General features: G+C 40.3%; 1 protein-coding gene across 3 annotated transcripts in view; it reads left to right on the top strand.

The window, feature by feature from the left end:
- cep350 (centrosomal protein 350) overlaps positions 1-18,594 on the top strand; it is a 32,038-nt gene that overhangs the window by 3,731 nt on the left and 9,713 nt on the right. For 2 of the 3 annotated variants that reach the window (XM_030082746.1, XM_030082748.1), the window contains 22 exons: positions 882-1,480; positions 1,628-1,741; positions 2,265-2,393; positions 5,330-5,449; positions 6,541-7,259; positions 7,369-7,493; positions 8,577-9,565; positions 9,803-9,941; positions 11,074-11,243; positions 11,397-11,562; positions 12,910-13,064; positions 13,171-13,334; positions 13,690-13,800; positions 13,951-14,091; positions 14,269-14,381; positions 14,634-14,741; positions 14,842-15,059; positions 15,299-15,444; positions 15,709-15,987; positions 16,086-16,235; positions 16,436-16,596; positions 17,754-17,876. In XM_030082746.1, coding sequence (XP_029938606.1) covers positions 882-1,480; positions 1,628-1,741; positions 2,265-2,393; positions 5,330-5,449; positions 6,541-7,259; positions 7,369-7,493; positions 8,577-9,565; positions 9,803-9,941; positions 11,074-11,243; positions 11,397-11,562; positions 12,910-13,064; positions 13,171-13,334; positions 13,690-13,800; positions 13,951-14,091; positions 14,269-14,381; positions 14,634-14,741; positions 14,842-15,059; positions 15,299-15,444; positions 15,709-15,987; positions 16,086-16,235; positions 16,436-16,596; positions 17,754-17,876 — 5,139 coding nt within the window. The remainder of the gene's footprint in view (positions 1-881; positions 1,481-1,627; positions 1,742-2,264; positions 2,394-5,329; positions 5,450-6,540; positions 7,260-7,368; positions 7,494-8,576; positions 9,566-9,802; positions 9,942-11,073; positions 11,244-11,396; positions 11,563-12,909; positions 13,065-13,170; positions 13,335-13,689; positions 13,801-13,950; positions 14,092-14,268; positions 14,382-14,633; positions 14,742-14,841; positions 15,060-15,298; positions 15,445-15,708; positions 15,988-16,085; positions 16,236-16,435; positions 16,597-17,753; positions 17,877-18,594) is intronic. The other variant, XM_030082747.1, reaches the window with a different exon arrangement.

The following is an 18,594-nucleotide window of genomic DNA, read 5'->3' as shown; positions in this document are numbered from 1 at the left end:
GTTTCCAGATATATTGCTATACTGGGAATTTAGTGTATGATGTTTGCTTTTACTGATTTTTCTGGCTGGCGCTTTCAACTTTACTTTGCAGTGTTATTGGGGCTTGAAGTGAAACATTTATGCAGATGCTGAATGAGAACAGTATCTCCATCCACTGTAAAAAGTGCCAGGAAAACTCCCTGCCAGAGTCTCTGCTGTATTTGTAGCTTATATATGAGACTGAAAGGTATTCAAAGACAGTTTGAAAGTCATTTGTGATTTTTATAGATTTAACTGAGTTCAAGAACAGTTTTGTAATGTGGTTAACTGTGACGTTGGCTAATTCTGCATGTAAAAAGAGGGAAAATAAATCAATTGCAGCAAAATCTGGTGGCGATGGGTCGAACAACATTAATAGCAACATTCAATTTCTGCAAAATTGTTCTGAATTTAGTCAACTACAATTTCAGTCTTATTGGTGTGTTGTTGAAATTGAATTAGTTGAACAAACCATTCTAAAGTAGCTTAAATGTTAAAACACTAAATTTGAGAAATAAATTCAAGATGATTTCACAATGGATTGTCAAAGTGGTCATTGTGGAAAAAATACTTGTGAATATTATTTGAGGACCATATTGCTCAATTTTACTTAAAGATGAGATTAATACACACAGCAGTTCACATTTATTCTGAACATAATTTGATGTTCTATGTATCTATCTCTCTCTCTGCATATAATAGACAGATGTTTTTTTCTTCACAAGCATTTTAAGGGAATTTCATTATCCCACCTCTAATAGACTGACATTTACAAATGTGTTATTCTGTAAACTCAGTCAGTGGTAAATTAAAAGTAAATCTTGATCCTCTTCCTGATCCCATGTAATCTGGTTTGTGTACAGAGAGGCCACCCCTCCACCACATCCCGCCTCTCAGCTGGAGGCCTACAGTCTGAAGTCAGTGCCAGGGTCTTTGTATCCATCCTTTCCGCTTTCTTCACATCCTAGCCAGCTCGTCTACCAGAGGGACACCAGAGACAAACAGACGGACAGAGATCTGGACAGCACACACTCCTCAGCTCTAGAGAGTACTGAGGTACGCTACCTCAATGACCAGCCAGCTCTGGATACCTTGAGAACTGAGGACAGCACTCCCAAAGCACAACTCAACATGGGGAGTCACGAGCTGAATCCATTTGCGGTTCAAAGCCCAGCCTCTGCGCACCAAGGAGAAAGCACTCCCTCTTCCAGCCCCGGCTCAGCATCTCAGCGCTTGGAGAACTTAAGGCGACATCAACCGGATGATAGGTTGGAAAAGCTCAAAGAGCGCATACGAAGGCAAAGACAGCATCTGGAGGAGGCTGCAGAGAAAGAGAAGCTACTAGGTTATCTGGAACAGCCCATAATGGCATTTGTGGAAAGTAACAATGCTGGGACAAGCAACATGCCGACAGTCAAGATACGCAAAGTAGCAACTGCACCACCTGCACCTATCTATAAAGGTATCTCCAGTCTTTGATTCATCCTGTACCATCAACTTTCTCATTTCTTTAGCTATGTTTGATGTAACGTTTGTGATTGAATGAACGTTTTAGCCATGCAGGTAGAAACATGGAGCTGCAGTTTACATTTCTGTATTGTATGTGCAGGTTTCAATAGTACTGAGACAAAAATCCAAACCCCTGATGGAAAAGTTTGGAAGGAGGAGGACTTTCATAATCTGAGCAGAGAAATATACAGAGACTTGTCTCGACAGTTTGCAGGTAAACATTGAACTTACACTAGTTCTCTCAAAACTGTCATTTTGTTGTTGTTACTTTTTTGTAACTGTGATGCTCAATGTAGCATCTATACTTTTTTATTGGGCTTGAATTTGAAACTAAATTGTTTCACATTTGCATTTTTGTATGTTCCTAAGCTGTATTAAGCTTCAAAAACCCTCTGCTATAAGCCTAATAAATCAATAATTGCATCTATTTATTCTGAGTTGCATGTGGTAAAATTCAATTGACACCTCATTTGAATTTTTTTTACTTAGTTTATCTTGCTTGTCTAAATTTGGTTTGTGGCAATGTAATTTGTGAATATCGCTTGAAACAAAATAACTTGTAATTTGTTTTTCTAAGCATTGCTTTTATTTATTAGACTTATTTCATTAGCCTTTCATTCACAACACCAGACACTGTCCATAAAGACATGCAGCTATCTAATCACTCTGTTTGGTAGGTGAATTTTTTTGCATATGTGTTATATGGCTTATTCCCTGAACATGTCTTGTACTTTCAGAGACGACTAGAATCAAGCATCAGCAGCAGAAGGAACAGAGAGCAGACAGGTCAAAAGAGAAAAGGCACCCCAAGCCAGTCAGGAAGGTCCACAGAGCTGCCCCTGCCTCTGACCTAAATGCAAAACCAGGTAAGATACAATTTTTTATTTAATGTGTGAGAACCAAACCACCCTCTGATCTAGCTTTAATTTGTGTCAGTTGAAAAGCTAAGCATGTACAGCAGTGTGGAGGGATTTTGTCATGGGTCACTGCACATGTAGTGCAGGAGACTTGAGTTTTTAACCCTTTCTTTGGTTACCACTTTTCCGATCAAGCTGTGTTATTCTGATATCTATGAATTTTAAGAAAGTTGTTATTCCAGTGGTAAGCTATGCGGACATTGCTTTATCCAGTACGCATTATTTGCTTGCAATAATATCATTGTAGTCACATTAGTTTGTACACAATTTATACATCACACTCTCATACAGTACTAAGTAAAGTTGGTTACACAATTTAAAGTATTTAATATAGGCTAGTATACATGCTGCCATTTAAATCAAAATAAAATGTTATAGTTTATCCTGCAGTTTTCATTTTTTTATGACTATTTCTTGTTTACTTTTTAAAACCAGTTTGTTTCACAACAGAAACCAAAGTATCATTGACTGTTGATGTAGTGTTAAGGATATAATCTCTGAAGAAATGTCCAGTATGTGTGACATGCAGTGTGTGACTAGCAAAGCAGCACACAAACACCTACACATAAGAGCCATAGCCTCATAAAGTTTGGAACTGCGTGTATTATTGCTCTGACAGTTGAAAAAGACACCCCCTCATCACTTAAATGGATACTTTTGAAATACAAATGCTGGTATTACTTTGTCTTGAAAGTAACTCATACATGTCACCTGAAATATATTGTCGTTATGTAGAAAGAACAGGCTGTTCAACTTGTATCTTCAACTAACCTCAGAAAGCCCTGTAATGATTTTTTTCTGAAGTGTACCTGTGAAATAATGTATAACAGAACACACATTTATGCAATTAAATGCAACTAGCTTGATAATATGTAAGAAGTTTGTCTCAGTGAAAGTGATCATTCTTATATATAGAATGTATCTGTATATAGAATATATTGTCTGTCACAATTAAGCCAAAATATGGCTGTACAATTCACTAATCTTGATTTGCTCTGGGCTCCCTGGCATGAGGAAATGCATTTGTCAGCTGATCATGTAGAACCTGAAATCTGACCGCAGAAATCTTTTAAATGATGTAGCTGTCATTCACTCTGTTTGACTTCTTGTGTGTCCTCCTGCTACTCTTTGGTTGGTCTCCCAGTTTATGTTGCCAGAGTGCTATAAATAGACCCCTGAAATCTGTAGCTAGGTTTCGTTGGCTCAACCACTTAGTACAAACAGCTGTTCGGGCAGTTGATGTACTGCTTTATTACCACCAGTTACTATACAAATAATGCAGTCATAATAAAAAGTTCCCCATAAATTATTGGCAGTAATGGATTTTCTCTGCTGTTTTCAGTTTTTGTACAGTAGATGGAAAAAACAAAGGAATTTGTGTCAGACATACACAATCTGATCTGCTGTCTGGTTACAAAGGGCAGACATTATGATAGTGGCACTGGGAATTTCAGGACTCCCAAAAACTAAGTTTAAAGGTATAATGAACGATTTTCTCGAAAAAGTAGAAGCCAAACATCTGTTACTCGCTTTTTGAAAAACGCGCATGTGCCACACCATCCTACCTGCTCTGCTGCTCCTACGAGCGCGCTTGATGGCGTTACGCAAGCATTTCTCCAGCGTGATTGACATGTTGGAGGACCAATAGTTGAGACTCGCATCATTGGCTAAAACATCGTCTGTTATACCTTTATCTTCTGTTTTGCATCAATTCTCTCATTTAGCCATTAGGGTGTCGTGAGGTAGTCAATCAGCTACTATTCACATTTATCAGTTGTTACGGATCAGTGGTCCCAAACTTTTGTTCCTATTTCACTTTGGGTTTTTTTTGTTGGTTTATGTTTTGCACTTCGCCAGCTAGGGTTGGGCGGTATCCAAATTTTGATACCGTCATACTGTCTCCACATTTTACCCCAGTATACGGTATTACAGTGACTAATTAAAAAAATATAACTCAAGGCTCAGACAGCATCACCAAACTGTCGGCTTGTCCCTACACCGTTGAGAAACTGAATACCAAACACTAATGAAAAAATAACAACATAATGTGCAAAATATTAACAACTTTTATTAGCAACAGCTTAAAAAGTGCAAATACAACAAACAATTAATACAACCATCCAGAACAGTTTTTGCGCAGAATGCACCTGGCACACATCAATTAAATTAAAATCACAACCTGAGCAACTTTGAATAACAAAAAAGAGCAGCTTCTAAAAAGGTGTAAATACAACAGTCAATTGAATTAACCTGACCATCCAGTACAGTTTTTGCACAGAATGCACCACGCACACATCAATTAAATTGAATCACCTTCATATTGCACAATTTACAAATTGCCTCGTCAGTATACCGCTCTCCCTTCTCGTTAACTCGGAACCGAAATAATGCCAGTCCACTCACTGCAGTCCAGTTCTTCTTTGGGACCAGGCCAGTCTCTCGCTCCCGCGCTGTCACGTGATGACGTCATGTTCACAAACTTAATCAAAAATCTCCAAAAGTAAACCACTGTGGAAGTAAAACTGAAAATTCAACCACGTATAAGTGCTGCTGGACAAAGAATCATTTTTAGGCATTGACTAAATTATATTTTGTATTTAATCCTGATCTTCTATATAAGTGCATTGCATTTTTTTTAACAACGGTATTGAAACTGATACCGTTGCTTTTGAAAGACACCGCCAGTATACCTTATTACCTTATTACTGCCCAACCCTACTGCCAGCCATATGTGTATTTATGTATGTGAGGGAGTCAGTTGCAGTTGTGGCATGCGTACATTCATTGTAACACATGCACTCATGTTTCATGAAGACAAGATGAACTGGATTGAATTGCACTGCTGCTCAAGGTCATCATCTAACTTTGTCAACATAACTTTGCAGTAATCAGCCCTGCGTCGTGGCGAGAGGGCCAGAAACTGGTGAAGATGGTTCTGGGTTCAGATCCAAAGCTACCCAGGGAAAAGGAGAGTCACTGTCCTACTGACAGATCAAGCCGAACAGGTGGGACACAGGAATCTGAAGTGTTTTCTTTGTACACATACCCTTTCACTCCCTTTGCTGTCATTAAACAGTTCGCACTAGTATTGACAGAACATACAACGGTGACTAAGAAAATGATTAGTACTCCACTAATACTGTTTTTTTTATGTTGAGCTTTCTGATTTTTTTTTTCAAAAACAAACACTGCCAACAGAAGTCCACAACATTCTGAAAAGGCAATCAAAATGTGTTATTATGTCAAAAATGTCCTTCCGATATTATTTCCATAAAACTGCATGGAGCATGAGTCGTTATCACTGAACTGCTAATGCCATCTTACTCTAAATTTTAAAGTAATTTTTCCTCATTTTTTCAATTGTCTCATGTCCTCAATTCACTACAAATGTTTCATTATGTTTCGCCTTTAAAGTGAACCATAATGTCTGCACTGGATGTACTTTTTGTGAGTTTTTTTTCATGGAGTTGCAAGAAATTAAGAGGTATGGCATCCCCTATTTCTGTAAGGTATTTAGGTTGACAGAGATTGATGGAGGGAAGGGCTGCAGCTGAATCAGGCAAAATGGTATCAATAAATGAACAGCTCACACTTACTCTGCCTCAATCACACATGGTGGTGCATGGTTATACACACACACACACACACACACACACACACACACACACACACACACACACACACACACACACACACACCATTTATCTAGCTGTGTTTGCACTGTGTACCACTGACCGGAAGCAATAGAGATTGACTGGCTTTTCTGGTTGGCTGCCCAATAAGACATGGCCTGGTTTCCAGTTGCTGTCCCAACTGCTTGCAACTTATACAACAGTAAATGGTAAAATAGGGTCGGGAAAAACGGTGCCGCTCATGTTCAGGAAAACTACATGGGAATCTTCAATTTGGCCAGGATTTAGTATCTATAGGCAGCCCCTTAACAAGTGTCATTTTTTTCAGTTACATTGGTATTGTTTTTGATGCTTTGGATTTTGAATCTTGTTTTAATGCATTGCTGTGTACTTTGCTATGTGTCTTTTTAACTGTGTCTATGTCTATTATTGTAATACGTTGCCTTTCTTTAAATGTCCCCCAGCTTCCTGTCACCGTTCAGACTCAAGCTCACAATTAAACCGACGACCTCGCCTGAACAGCACAGAGAGACCTCAGAGTAAATTTTCAGGGCAACAAAAACGCCAGCAAACAACCTCATCTGTCCATTTGTCTGCAGCTCAGAACAAAGCCCCAGTGGAAGTAAGCACAGACCTGTTGTCAGCAGACATCCAGGGCATACTTGATGACCTTCAGCTTGAATGTAAAGAGGTTGAGGAGGAAAGGTCCCGAAAAAGGTCGCAGAGTGGCAGCAATGGTAGGAGAGGTAGAGGGAGCTCAGGGTCACAAATAAGGACAGCGGTCTCTACTTGGGGACATGCTGGGGCAGAAGCTAACTCCTCAAGAGGTTGCCGTAGTGCAAGTCCCACAACTAACCGATCAACGACCAGCATCATGGCAGACAGAGGGCACAAAAGGCGGCACTACGATGCAGATACAGTTCGTCAGTACATTGCCCGGCAACAAGAGGAGAGAAAACGACGGCAGGCTGACGAGAAAAAGGCCATGAGGGAAGAAGTAGAAAAGAGAAATCAGAGACTTCAGGAGCTGTACAGGAAGCAAAGAGGATTTGCTAAATCTGAGGTTCCTGTGGCCCTCGTACAAAAGCAATTCCAGGAGACGTACAGCAAACTGCTTATTGAAGAGGCTCGGCTCTGTGAGGAGACCACACGGACGTATGATGCTGCTTCCTCAAGTTACATGGTATTGTACACTTACACTAAATAAGAATGAACTAAAATAAAGAACAATGTTGTGTTAAAGTAAAATACTGAAATCATTAATTTGTGTTTCAATGTGTGGTCTTCTGCAGAGACAAATGTACCAACCTTCGGGAGAGTCGGACAAGGAGAACAAAAGACTAGAAGCTCCACAGAGCCCCTCGAGTAGTGATAGGTCTTTGAATGACCAGCCACCTCCTCCTCCTCCTCTATCCAGGTACTCACTCACACATTTATCAGCATGAAGTAATGATTTCATCTTGTGTATTCATAAGAATAAGAACCTAACTTCATACCATTCATCAAAGTAAACAACAAATCACACTTTGTAACTGCACGTTTTTCTTTTTGAGTGTTATTTTGCATTAATTTTAACATAACCTTCTCTTCTTAGATATTAAGTTTTTTGGAGAGTATTTATTTGGGGTACCGCAGAGACTGTATTGCTTATCAAATGTGTACAGGAATGAATATGCTTTATGTCACAGTTCCAACTTTGATGTGTGAAGATGACTGAATGTCTTTTGTCTTATGTCAATACTTTTTTCTTTTTATTGTGGTCTAAAGATTCATTCATTTTAAATGCACACAATGTCTACAGCAGGATTTTCTCAACTTGTTTAGCATAGTTGTTTATGACCGGGAGTTCGTGTCCCTCTCAGGGGGGTGCCAGAGATCACGGGGTGCATGAGGCTTTGTCTTTTTTTGAGGTTGTGATTATGCCACATTATGTTTTTGCATGTTAAATGAAAAAAAAATCATGATAGCACACCCACTAGGATAATCAAAACCTTGCATATTAACACTTAAAAAGATCACATCAAAAAGACAAAGGTTCAAGCGGATGTTCAAAATTAAAGATTTGTAATGGATCCCTTTCTTCTTTCGATGCATGTGTGTGCAGTGGAGAGCCTGGCTTTCCTTTTAGACATGAGTATAGGGGGCTCTAGGGTAAAGGAATCACTGATTTTGAGTATTTAGTGTAATGTGTGCTCTCAAGTGGAGAAACAACTGAAGATAGAGAAGCCAAAATGTAGCAATGAGTTTTTGATACAAGTAATTTACCAACCTGACTTGGAACAGTGGTTGGTCCTAAACAGCATCATCCACAATGTTGAATGAACACAGAGCAGCTCAGCACTCTGGAACTTGGTTCTTCATCCAGATTAACAGTTAGGAAGCTGTTTTTTGTGGTGGAAAAAACCCCCATTAAATATTCATGCATATTTCAAAAGTATAAAGTGATATTTTTTCACCTCTTTCAGCCTCCTAATCTTTATATGATAATTACCTCTTGCAGGAATGCTCTTGATGTGGGAGTTTCCTCTTTGCTACAGCCAGATCGTGTGTGCCCAGCTGCTCATCCTATTACTGGTTCCAGCTCTAGTCCTCGGACACCCTCTGGCGACCATCTCCTTTCTCACCTTCTGAGATTAGAGAAAGTGGCTGGTAACATCCAGCACACCGAGCAACCCGCTGCAGCGTCTTTCAGAAGGTCGCAGTCTAAAGTCTCTCGCATTGAGGCCCTCAAGGCCACTGCAGCATCTCTTTCCAACCGTATTGAGAGTGAGGCACGGAAGATTGCTGGTGATGGGATCAACTACAATACAGCAACTTCAGCGGATGTGGATATTTTACACACTCCCAGAGCTTCTCATTCTAATGATGATTGCTGGGCAGAAATGGCCTCACGTGGCACAGAAAATCCTGACATGGCTGTGAGGATCCAGAGAATTTTGACAAGCACAGGCCATAGCTCGTATGCTGACAAGGCTCTTCCAGGAACGGGAAATCTCCATGCCTTCAGAGAAGAGATGGAAAAGAATGTTACTTTGGTTGGTCCAGCCAGTCCATGTGCATCTCATGTGAACTCACAGGAAAAAAGAGATCTGCTCAATGGTTCTGGAAAGGTAGAGAGAATTGAAAAAGTTGCACAAAATAAGCAAAATGAGAGGGAGGAGAATCCAACAGAAATCCATGACTCAAGTGCCGGTTCCATTAGTGAGGGTCCTCTTTTGAGTGAAGGCAGTTTTTCTGAAGATGAAGCAAGCTGTCCTCATCCCTTCAATGGAGGTTCTCCTAGAACAGTCAGTCATGTGGAGGCAGCGGATCACTGCACAAGTCAAACGAAGGATCATCAGCGGTTGTTAGAGTTCGAGAGTGATGCAGCAACTCGCTTACCCTTTGCACAGCATAACAGCATCAGAACAGGCTGGGAAGAACTGAACAAAGGAAGTCCTCTCAGTGTAATCAACATCTTCACCAAAAACCTTTGCGGCCATGTCAAAGGTAAGTTCACATTAGGTTGTTTTCCTTGAAGATGTGGGCGGTCACTTTGTAGCAAAAACTAATCTGATTATCTATTGTTTTTTTTTTTTAACCATTGAAAAAAAAACACTTGCACACTTTCAGTTTGTGGTTAATGCAGCTGAAAAGGAAGCGGAGAGAATTACGTTGATGCTTATTGGTACTAAAACTCATAATTTCCTTTATCGGTATGTCTCATGTTATTTCTCTATCTCCTAGTGAGCGAGAGGAATTCTCCCTCTGCGCAGTCTGAGCAATCTGACGATACCCGTGCAGCGGCTGTCTATCAAGATGACTTTGTGTCATCCCATAGTAGCAGAGCCAGTGCCCAGATGAAGAGAGGCTGCAATTCTCCAAGGTAAAGTAAAATAAAAACTCAAAGTGACCACTAGGTGGCAATAATGCCTTACAGATGAAGGATAACAGTATGAAGGCGTTTATTTTATTCTCTTCAGAAGGTATACAGCAGGGGTCCCCAAACTTTATCCTGCTAGGGCCACATAATTTTTCCTTTATCTGATGGGGGGCTCGGGTGTGGTGGAGTTGGAGCACGCATCTCTGTACATTTGCCACAAAACAGCCAGAAAAACGTTCATCAATACTGCAAAGTGCATTCAACAACTTTGTGGTACTTTAGTGTGCCCACTATGCCCTGTGTCATTTACACCCTGCATGCACCCTGCAGGTCAGAAGTTGAGATGAAACTCCACCGTAACTCACCTCACATACTTTCTGTTACGGTTCCAGTCTGGCTGTTTCTGTGTGTGAGTGTGTGCTGTTATAGGAACGGTATTTCACCTGTCTGATGGCAGATGGCACATTAAGCTGTCTGGAGGGGGGGGCGCTGACTGTGCATTTGTTTTTGTTTCTATATTTTGGGGAAGTGTTGTTTGATGAAAACAATATATTGTCTATATTTAGAATGATATTTTCTTTTTAATTATATCTAGTTATTCTGTTAAAGTTTGTTAAAGGTTATCTGAAGGTGTTTTAAACACCACTTGGGGTTTTGGTTCAGCCATTGGTGTATTGATTGCACCAATTTAGGCTCAGGTTGGGCCTATTTAAGGAGGACTTCATTCAGTGTAATGTGAGAGATGAGTGAGAGAGTCTGAGCCTGCATGCCTACTGTGTGGCTGGACGGAAATGTAATTTTGAATCACTGGAAATTGAATGCGCCCAAATAAATAAGCTTTTTTCTTTTCTTTTCTTTTCTTTTCTTTTCTTTTCTTTTCTTTTCTTTTTCTTCTTTTTTTTTTGTGAAATTAAGAACTTCCACCTTGGTTTTTCTTTCCGTCCCCTCCAGCAAAGTCCGGGCAAACTGCATTCCAAGTCGGGGCGACCACTCAGTCCCTCACACTACTTTCCTCCATATCTGACATGAAACATTCTTGTGCCTGCTGATACTTTGTTTCATTTTATTGAAGTGTTTGATCAAAAATCAGTTCAAGGCAAATAGCATGACTTTGATTGCGTTCCTTTTTTGACAGTGTGAATAGTCATTTTGAAGAGCTGATGAGGAGATCACCTCAGGAGAAAGCCACAGGAGGCATCTATTCCCAGCATTCGCCTTTTCACTCCTCTGCCCACTCTCCGCATTATTCCTCTGCTTCAACATCTGACTCTTCGCCACTCTCTAGACACTCCACCAGAAAAAAAGGTGATTATCAGTTTCATACTAGTCTCTGTTATGGCTGTGAATGGCAAACCTTTTTTAATTAATATGTATATATTACAAGTAAACATTTATGCCCAATGTTTTTGAAGTTATTGAAATGACCTCAATGCCAAACCTGTTTCATTTTTTTGCCAGGAACACCGTCTGACCACAGTGATGCTACTCTTGTTGAGGAGCCGAGCTCTTGTTCAGCCCCTTCAGAATCATCCTATTCCAGAAAGAAAGGCTCAAGCAAATCATCCGTCAATAGCAAAGCCATGAGTGCCCATACTAATGACACATTGGAGCAACATCACCAAGGGTAATGATAAACATTATTCTGCATTAAAATGAAAATGTTTTTTAGTTAGGTGATACAAAATAATGTTTTAGAATTACTGTGGTGAAGCAATAGAGCCTGCTGTTCTCACAAGTTTTGAGTTACACTTGACTCCAGTTGTCTCTGGTATTTCCTTCCTTCCTGGTTTTCAGTCACCTTCTGTGCAGCACTGCTTTGATGTTGCAGTGGTCGATTGACTTTCACTGGAATATTTTTGTGTTGTGCTGGAGATAGTGGAAACTATGGAGATATTTGTAACAATATATTTAAACTGTATTTTTTAATTCTTCCTATGAAAACTGTTAGAAAAAATGTAAATATTGCTTACTTTACATTATGTTTCCGATGAAAACTCGTAAAGCCAATAACTTTACTATGAGTCTGAATTTCTAAGCTGAATAAAAATGGATTTTGAACTCTGGACTAAAATTGGATACTTGCAGTACAGGGTGTTCCCAAGTAAGTCTGTTCCAACCACTCAAAAACATCCACTTGGAACACATTGTTATTTATTAGCCTTAAGTAAATTTATCTGGGCATGACTAATTACTAAACTACACTTAGAGCCAAGTTGGGGCTGCCAATCTAAACAGTCTTGTGGCTTGCTTTTCTGCTGAAGGCTTGAGGGTTTCAGCTGCCCAGTAACAAGAGCAAGCTGTAGTTCAACCTCAGACAGAAACACTGGCTATTTTGTGTTGGGGGGCCTGCAAAGTGGTTGGTCGGGTCAGACTGCTTCACCACAGCTTGGGCCTCTGGCCAGGAAAGGCGGGAGAGGTTTTTTTTTTTTTTTTTTCCCTCAAATCTCACTACAAAGTAGTGACATTTGAGTCTCTGAAACCCAAGTGGCAGATTCTTGGGATTTCCTGAATCCTGTGTGCATTATTCAGTGGAGGCAAAGCATTCTTACTGGTTTATACACTACTGAATTTCCTTAAAAATGAGGTCAATTGTGATTAATTAAACCTTTTACAAAAAAATAGCATTAGATGGTACCTAGTCTCTAATTTGTGGTTGACTGCAGGTTTTTGCATATAGTAACTATTCTTTATCTTTTACATTGCATAGTTATAATAATTGAATCCAGTATGAGCTACGGGAGAAAATGGACCGCTGCTTCCTACCTATACTTTTGTGGAACGTTTTGATGTGACATTTGATAGTTTTGAAATGCAAAATTATGTGTTAAGACGTTGTAAATCCAACAGGAACATGCCACCACAAACTCCTATGTGCAGATACCCATTGCCCTATTTCAGAGATGGTCCTGATTTCAAACCTGCCTAAAAAAAAAATAATAATAAAGCATGCATGTTTACTCTTCTGTTGCAGGCCTAGAATGACTTCACCCCCAGATGACCCACACACTGGTTCTCCTCCGGCAGCAGACTCTCGGAGTGAGCACATGAGAAGTGGCTCTCAGGGTGCGAATAGCTCAACTGCAGACACTTCATCTCATAGTTTTAAAACTGGGGTGAGGTCCACTGGTAAGAGAACACAAGCTTATTTTTGAATACTATGCCATGCTGTTTGGGATCAATCATATTTTCAACTGATTTCGCTTTTGTCCAATGCCATTTCCCTACTTCTCAGGTAAACTCCAGTATTCACCCGGGGTCCTGCAGCAGCGTGTGGCAGCAGAACTTCAGTATCTGGAGTCAATTGAGGACTCGGTTAGGCAGCTGGGAGACATGGAGAGGATCGTGGGTGTGTCCATGGCACAGCAGGAGAGTGCATCATTGGCACAAATGCTTAAGGTAAAGAAGATTATTTTCGTGCAAATAATAATGACTATTAACAGTTAAGGTTGTAGTAGTATTGAATGATCAAAAAGGGGGAAAAAAATCAACTTTAAATTGATTGATTGGAAGCTATTCACTGTATATATACTTATCGGTCAGTTGATTAGACTTTTTCAGTATAATGTGGCCCAGGACTGCAACTCTGCCAGGGTTTCACTTAATGCAGGTTTACTATGTTTTGATTTTGACAGCCAGAAAGGTAAGACTTGCATCCACTGCACAATAATGGTGTTGCAGTGGGTTTTGTTGTTGCACTCGAATGTATCTTTTGGCGCATGCACTTTATAGACTCTGGATTTTGATCTTTCAGGCCAAACAGCAGCGTCATGAACGTGACCTCTATGAGCTGAAGATCAAGGCTGAAAGAGAAGCTCTTGAGGCAAAGCTGCAGCTCGAGGAAAACAGACAGAAAGTGGCCAAGGTATAATCCACATTACACACACTTAACCTGAGGGTGTAAAAGTATACACAGAGTCAATGCTTCTGTTCACAGTAGTTACATTTACTTTTTCGGCTTTTGGAATCCAAGGAATTGATGCTAAGCTGTCTATGTGTATGCTCCTTTTTTCAGGCTCATATAGAACTGCAGGAAAGCTTGGCAGCCACTCAAAGGGAGACCTTGGAAGGCCTCCAGGAATCAACTACAAAGATGATGAGTCAACAGGCTGAGGCAGCACGCTATACAGTCGATGCTGCACGACACATCAAGGAGGTTAGCAATCACTTCCTGCCTCTTTGCTTGGAATAGCCTATTTTAAAATGTTACGACAAAAGCTGACTTACAGTAAGGCAAAGCAAAAATGGAAAGGGCGAAAATCCAACATTCATTTTAAGAATATACAAATGAAACATGGGACCTCTGACCTGGATATTGTCTTTCTTCTCTCAGCTGGCAGAAATGGCTCGGTCACAGATCCCTCCTGGTGTCACCGATTCCTCCACGTTGGACCAACAACAGAGTTCCCATCTGACTCAGCAGCAAGATAAAGCTGAATCTGACAGGTGCACTTTGTGTATTTCCAATATATAATTTTCTGTTTCTATTCATTTGCATATTTAATGTCATTTGTAGCTTAAAGTGTGACGCATGTTAGCCTCATCATCCAGTAGACAGTTTAAAAACAGAAGTGCATGGATCATATTTGGTATTGACAAAAAGGCCAAACCTTTCTGGGTCTTTACTGCTTTTAATTAAACTAAATAGCTGATCTAGGTCATCTCGAGTTTTTCATTGTTTTTCGTTGTTTATTGTAGCTATCAGAGTGAGCTGTCAAGCAGAAGAGCCAGGTCAGAGGAACCCCCATCTTCACTGAACAGCCTCAGTCCATCTGACTCACTATCCTTCAAAAGACCTGACATGAGGTATCAGTCACATTGCCTTTGATGTTTTTCATTAATGTTCTTTAAAACAAAACAAAGCAAAATAAAGATGCTAAACCTACATGTTCTCATCTCTCCTTAGTGGAGCTACATCAGGTAGCCACCATAGCACATCCCATGTCTCCTCAGATTACAGTGAACAAGTGAAGAATGAGCTCGCTAACAGAAAATGGAGGAACAGCGGTGGAGAAGGAAGGCCAGATAAGGAAGTGGCCAGCAGCTCCATCGAAGAGGAAGTTGCAACAGCAGCTAATGACTCCATTTTGAGTGACAGCATTCACTCAGCATTGGATGAGAAAGGTACCGTACAAGAAGTACAGTTCTGTGTTAAAATGTTGGAATGAACATTTTTCATTCAGCACTTGAAGGACTTCACTATTTCTTTATAATGTTGAAGGTATAATATAAATGTAAGTCACCAACATAAATAATGTAATCTGTTTCAAAACCAAAACAGACATACTGCAATGCATATGGTTTCCATACATGACCAGGAAATACTTTTATACATGATATTATCTTGGCTTTGACTTTTCAAGGTGACAGTACATCAGTTGCCACAGAGTACTCTCTCAAGTTTGATGAGTCCATGACCGAGGATGAGATCGAAGAGCGCTCCTTTCGTTCCCTGTTGCCATCGGAGGCACATCGTCGTGGAACGATGGAGAAGTCCCGCCACCATGAGGTACTGGAGGTGGCTGGAGCCAGTCACATCACAATAGTATCAGGGTCACTCAGGATTTGCAAGGTGAACATCATGCATGCATTGGCTAAAGGCTGTCAAAGGAAGATAATTATGATCCTCAAAGGCCAGGTTGCCAAGTTTTTTTTTTAATGAAATTTCTTTTGTCTCTCTGTACTGACAGTCTTTCTTTCTTCTTCATTTTATCACTTGCTTTAAGTATTGCCATTTATTACTGTTATAATCTCAATCTGTGTTGTCCTACAGCTGCAGGATGGAAGTGTAGCCTTCTCTGGTGGACAAGACAGCTTTTCACAGTTCACTATGGACATGGTGCGCCAGTACATGAAGGACGAAGAAGTAAGATTGCAGCACCAGAGCTCTCTGCTCCATCTTCGCCAGAAAGCACTCAAGGAGAAGACCCGAACTGAGCTGGCTTGGCTAGAGCACCAGAAGAAGAGGCTGAGAGACAAAGGAGAGGATGATAAAATGCCACCCATCAGGAAGAAGCAAAGGGGGCTTTTGATGAAACTCCAACAGGAACAGGTGCCCAGTACTAATCTCACAATGTCACTGACATTTTGGGTACAACTGACATGTTACCCAAATCACAACGCTCTTTTCTTCCCTGGTCTTTCACGCAGGCTGAAATCAAGCGGCTTCAGGAGGCAAACAAAGCCGCGAGGAGGGAAAGGCAGTTGTTAATGAAACAGCAGGAGGAGATTGAGCGTATGAGAAACTCAACACTCAGACTGAAGGAGCGTCTCAAGTGTGCTGGTGGTGAAGCTTCTCCCGTAAGTGCTGCAGTCGCTGGTCACAGAAAAGCAGTTCATTCAAGAGGTTTTTAGTCCCACATGGTGTACTTGACAGTCATGGTGTTTAATTGGGATAAAATCTAAAAATGGTCCCTTAGCAGATTTGACATGTCTCTTCCTCATCAAGCTTGGCCTCAGTTTTTGTTGGTGTGCTTCTGTATCCATGATTTGTCCTCCAGAAAGCACCTGTGTCGGAATTGGCTGGATCTGAAGCAGCCTCCCCCAATACAAGGCATTCTGAAGACATCCGGAGCCCCTCTCCATCACTCTCAGTCTCTGGGAGTGAGACCAGCAGCATCATGCAAAAGCTCAAGAAGATGCACTCTCAGATGGATGAAAAGTAAAGACTTATTTTATTTTCATAAAAATGTATTTTTATTAAAAATGCAGGTGTCATATGAGACTCCTTACCAGAGACCAGAGTTCTCTGTTTTAGTTTGTCAAAACTGTTGTCTCTCCTTTACCTGAATCTAATGAATGTGGCATCGGGTTTAATTGCCACAGACTGTGGTACCAGTGTTTATTATATTTCTCTGTGTGAAGTGCTGTGCCTGTGAAGAAAAGCATATTCTCATTCTTCTTTTCTGTTTAGACTCCACAAGCATCCATACTTGTTAGAAAACTCATTAAGATTGGGCAGTTTCGGAATATTTTCTACGTACCGCCATGTATTTTTAATGCTGTAGTTGCAAGTTGCAGACAAATCAAACGCATTTTATCTTGTGTTGATGGTAGGGTTTGACAGTCTGTAGGTCTTCTTAGCTTTTAAACTTAGCTTGGTGCTTTAGTAATGGTATTGTACAGCATGGTCATGGCCAGCTAGCTCAAATAAGTGTGTTAATTCTTCTATGGGGCAGTATTCCCTCTTCAGTTAAAAATCTAAGGATAAGTATTCATCGTAGCATTCAGGAATTTCCTGGGCTGGATTAGCTTATTTATACAGTAGGATTATAATGTGCTTGTATTCTAATGAACCTAAACACATTTTAACTACATTTGGAAATACTCAACTGTTTAGGGCCTCTTGCATTAGGCTTGACATGCTTGTGTGGCTTTTTCAGTATTCTCTATTGCACCTACACTGTTAATCATGGCTGAAACCATTGCACCCCAGTATCACAGCTATATTTACCTCAGCTAACATACAGCCTTAACATTTGTTGTTTTTTGATGAATCTTTTATTCAGTTTCTTCTATCAGCATTTGCATTGCTCTTACCATATCTAAACTCTGTTAATTGCAGGGAGTAATTATAAGACAGAGTCCATTTAAAAGTAACGTTCTCTAACATGCATTCTGACACATCAAATGCTTTAAAAGCACATATTCTCATCTCACACTTTCTTTTTTCTCTACGTGTGTTCTCCTATGCGTCCCTCGTGTCTTTTCATAATGTGTGTGTGTGTGTGTGTGTGTGTGTGTGTGTGTTTGTTATGCGTGTCCTTTTTCCGTGTTTGCGTGGCTCTTTTGACTTTGTTGCGTGCTTGTGTGTTGTAGACACTGTTCTTCTCTCCACTACTTCTTCTCTGTGTTCTCGGCCCGCCACTGGGCTTCCCTCAGTGTCTGTCTTCCCAAGCTCCACCCTAAATTACAGCTTTTTATCTGCAACCAGTTGGGCAGGTATAGTACAGTACTCTCTACCTCTCCACCTAGCACTATCCTGTCTCACCTCCACTCCCCTCCCCATTGAACATGCTTGTGCTCATCCGCTGACTCTTGGTCGCTGTGGGTTGGGATGGTGCAGTTTGGGGTTTTCTCAGGGATAACAAACAGCTTTGAACTAACAAGATTGATTCTGAGAATTCAGTTAAAATGATAATTTAGAAGAAAGCCCAGCAAAAGCTAATACACTGAAATATCAAAAGTTTTTACAACTTCACTTTGTATTAATCATTTTTCTCAGTTTGTGTTTGGAAATGGACTGAGGTGAGAACAGTAAAACATTAGCAACTGAAAATGTTTTCTTTCAAAACTAAGATTAAGTTGTTTTTTTTTTTTTGTTTTTTTTTTTTTATCAGGATCTTTTCTTGTCCAGTTTGAAACGTATGCTGAAAGCTGGCATTTCTGTGGTGTTTACTTTGTAACCATTTACCTCATTATATATTTTTCTTTGAATGAATAGTTAAAAATTGCACTTACAGTTGTGTGGTTTCTGGCTGTTAAGGTGCAGCCTAGTTATCAAAATAAAATGATTCAAAATAAAACCACTCTCTTGGCATGAAAGTAAAGCACTTCCACAGAGAATAAAGCAGCAATAGAGTAGTCTGTACCTTTTAATGACCTCAGTAAATCTTAACTAGCCCTTGTTATTATGCAACTGTTGCATAGGATGGGATAA

The sequence above is a fragment of the Salarias fasciatus genome, chromosome 23 (assembly GCF_902148845.1).
Source record: "Salarias fasciatus chromosome 23, fSalaFa1.1, whole genome shotgun sequence".
Classification (NCBI taxonomy): Eukaryota; Metazoa; Chordata; class Actinopteri; order Blenniiformes; family Blenniidae; genus Salarias; species Salarias fasciatus.
Note: the sequence above shows the minus strand (reverse complement) of the source record. Positions and strands in the feature narration are given on the sequence as shown.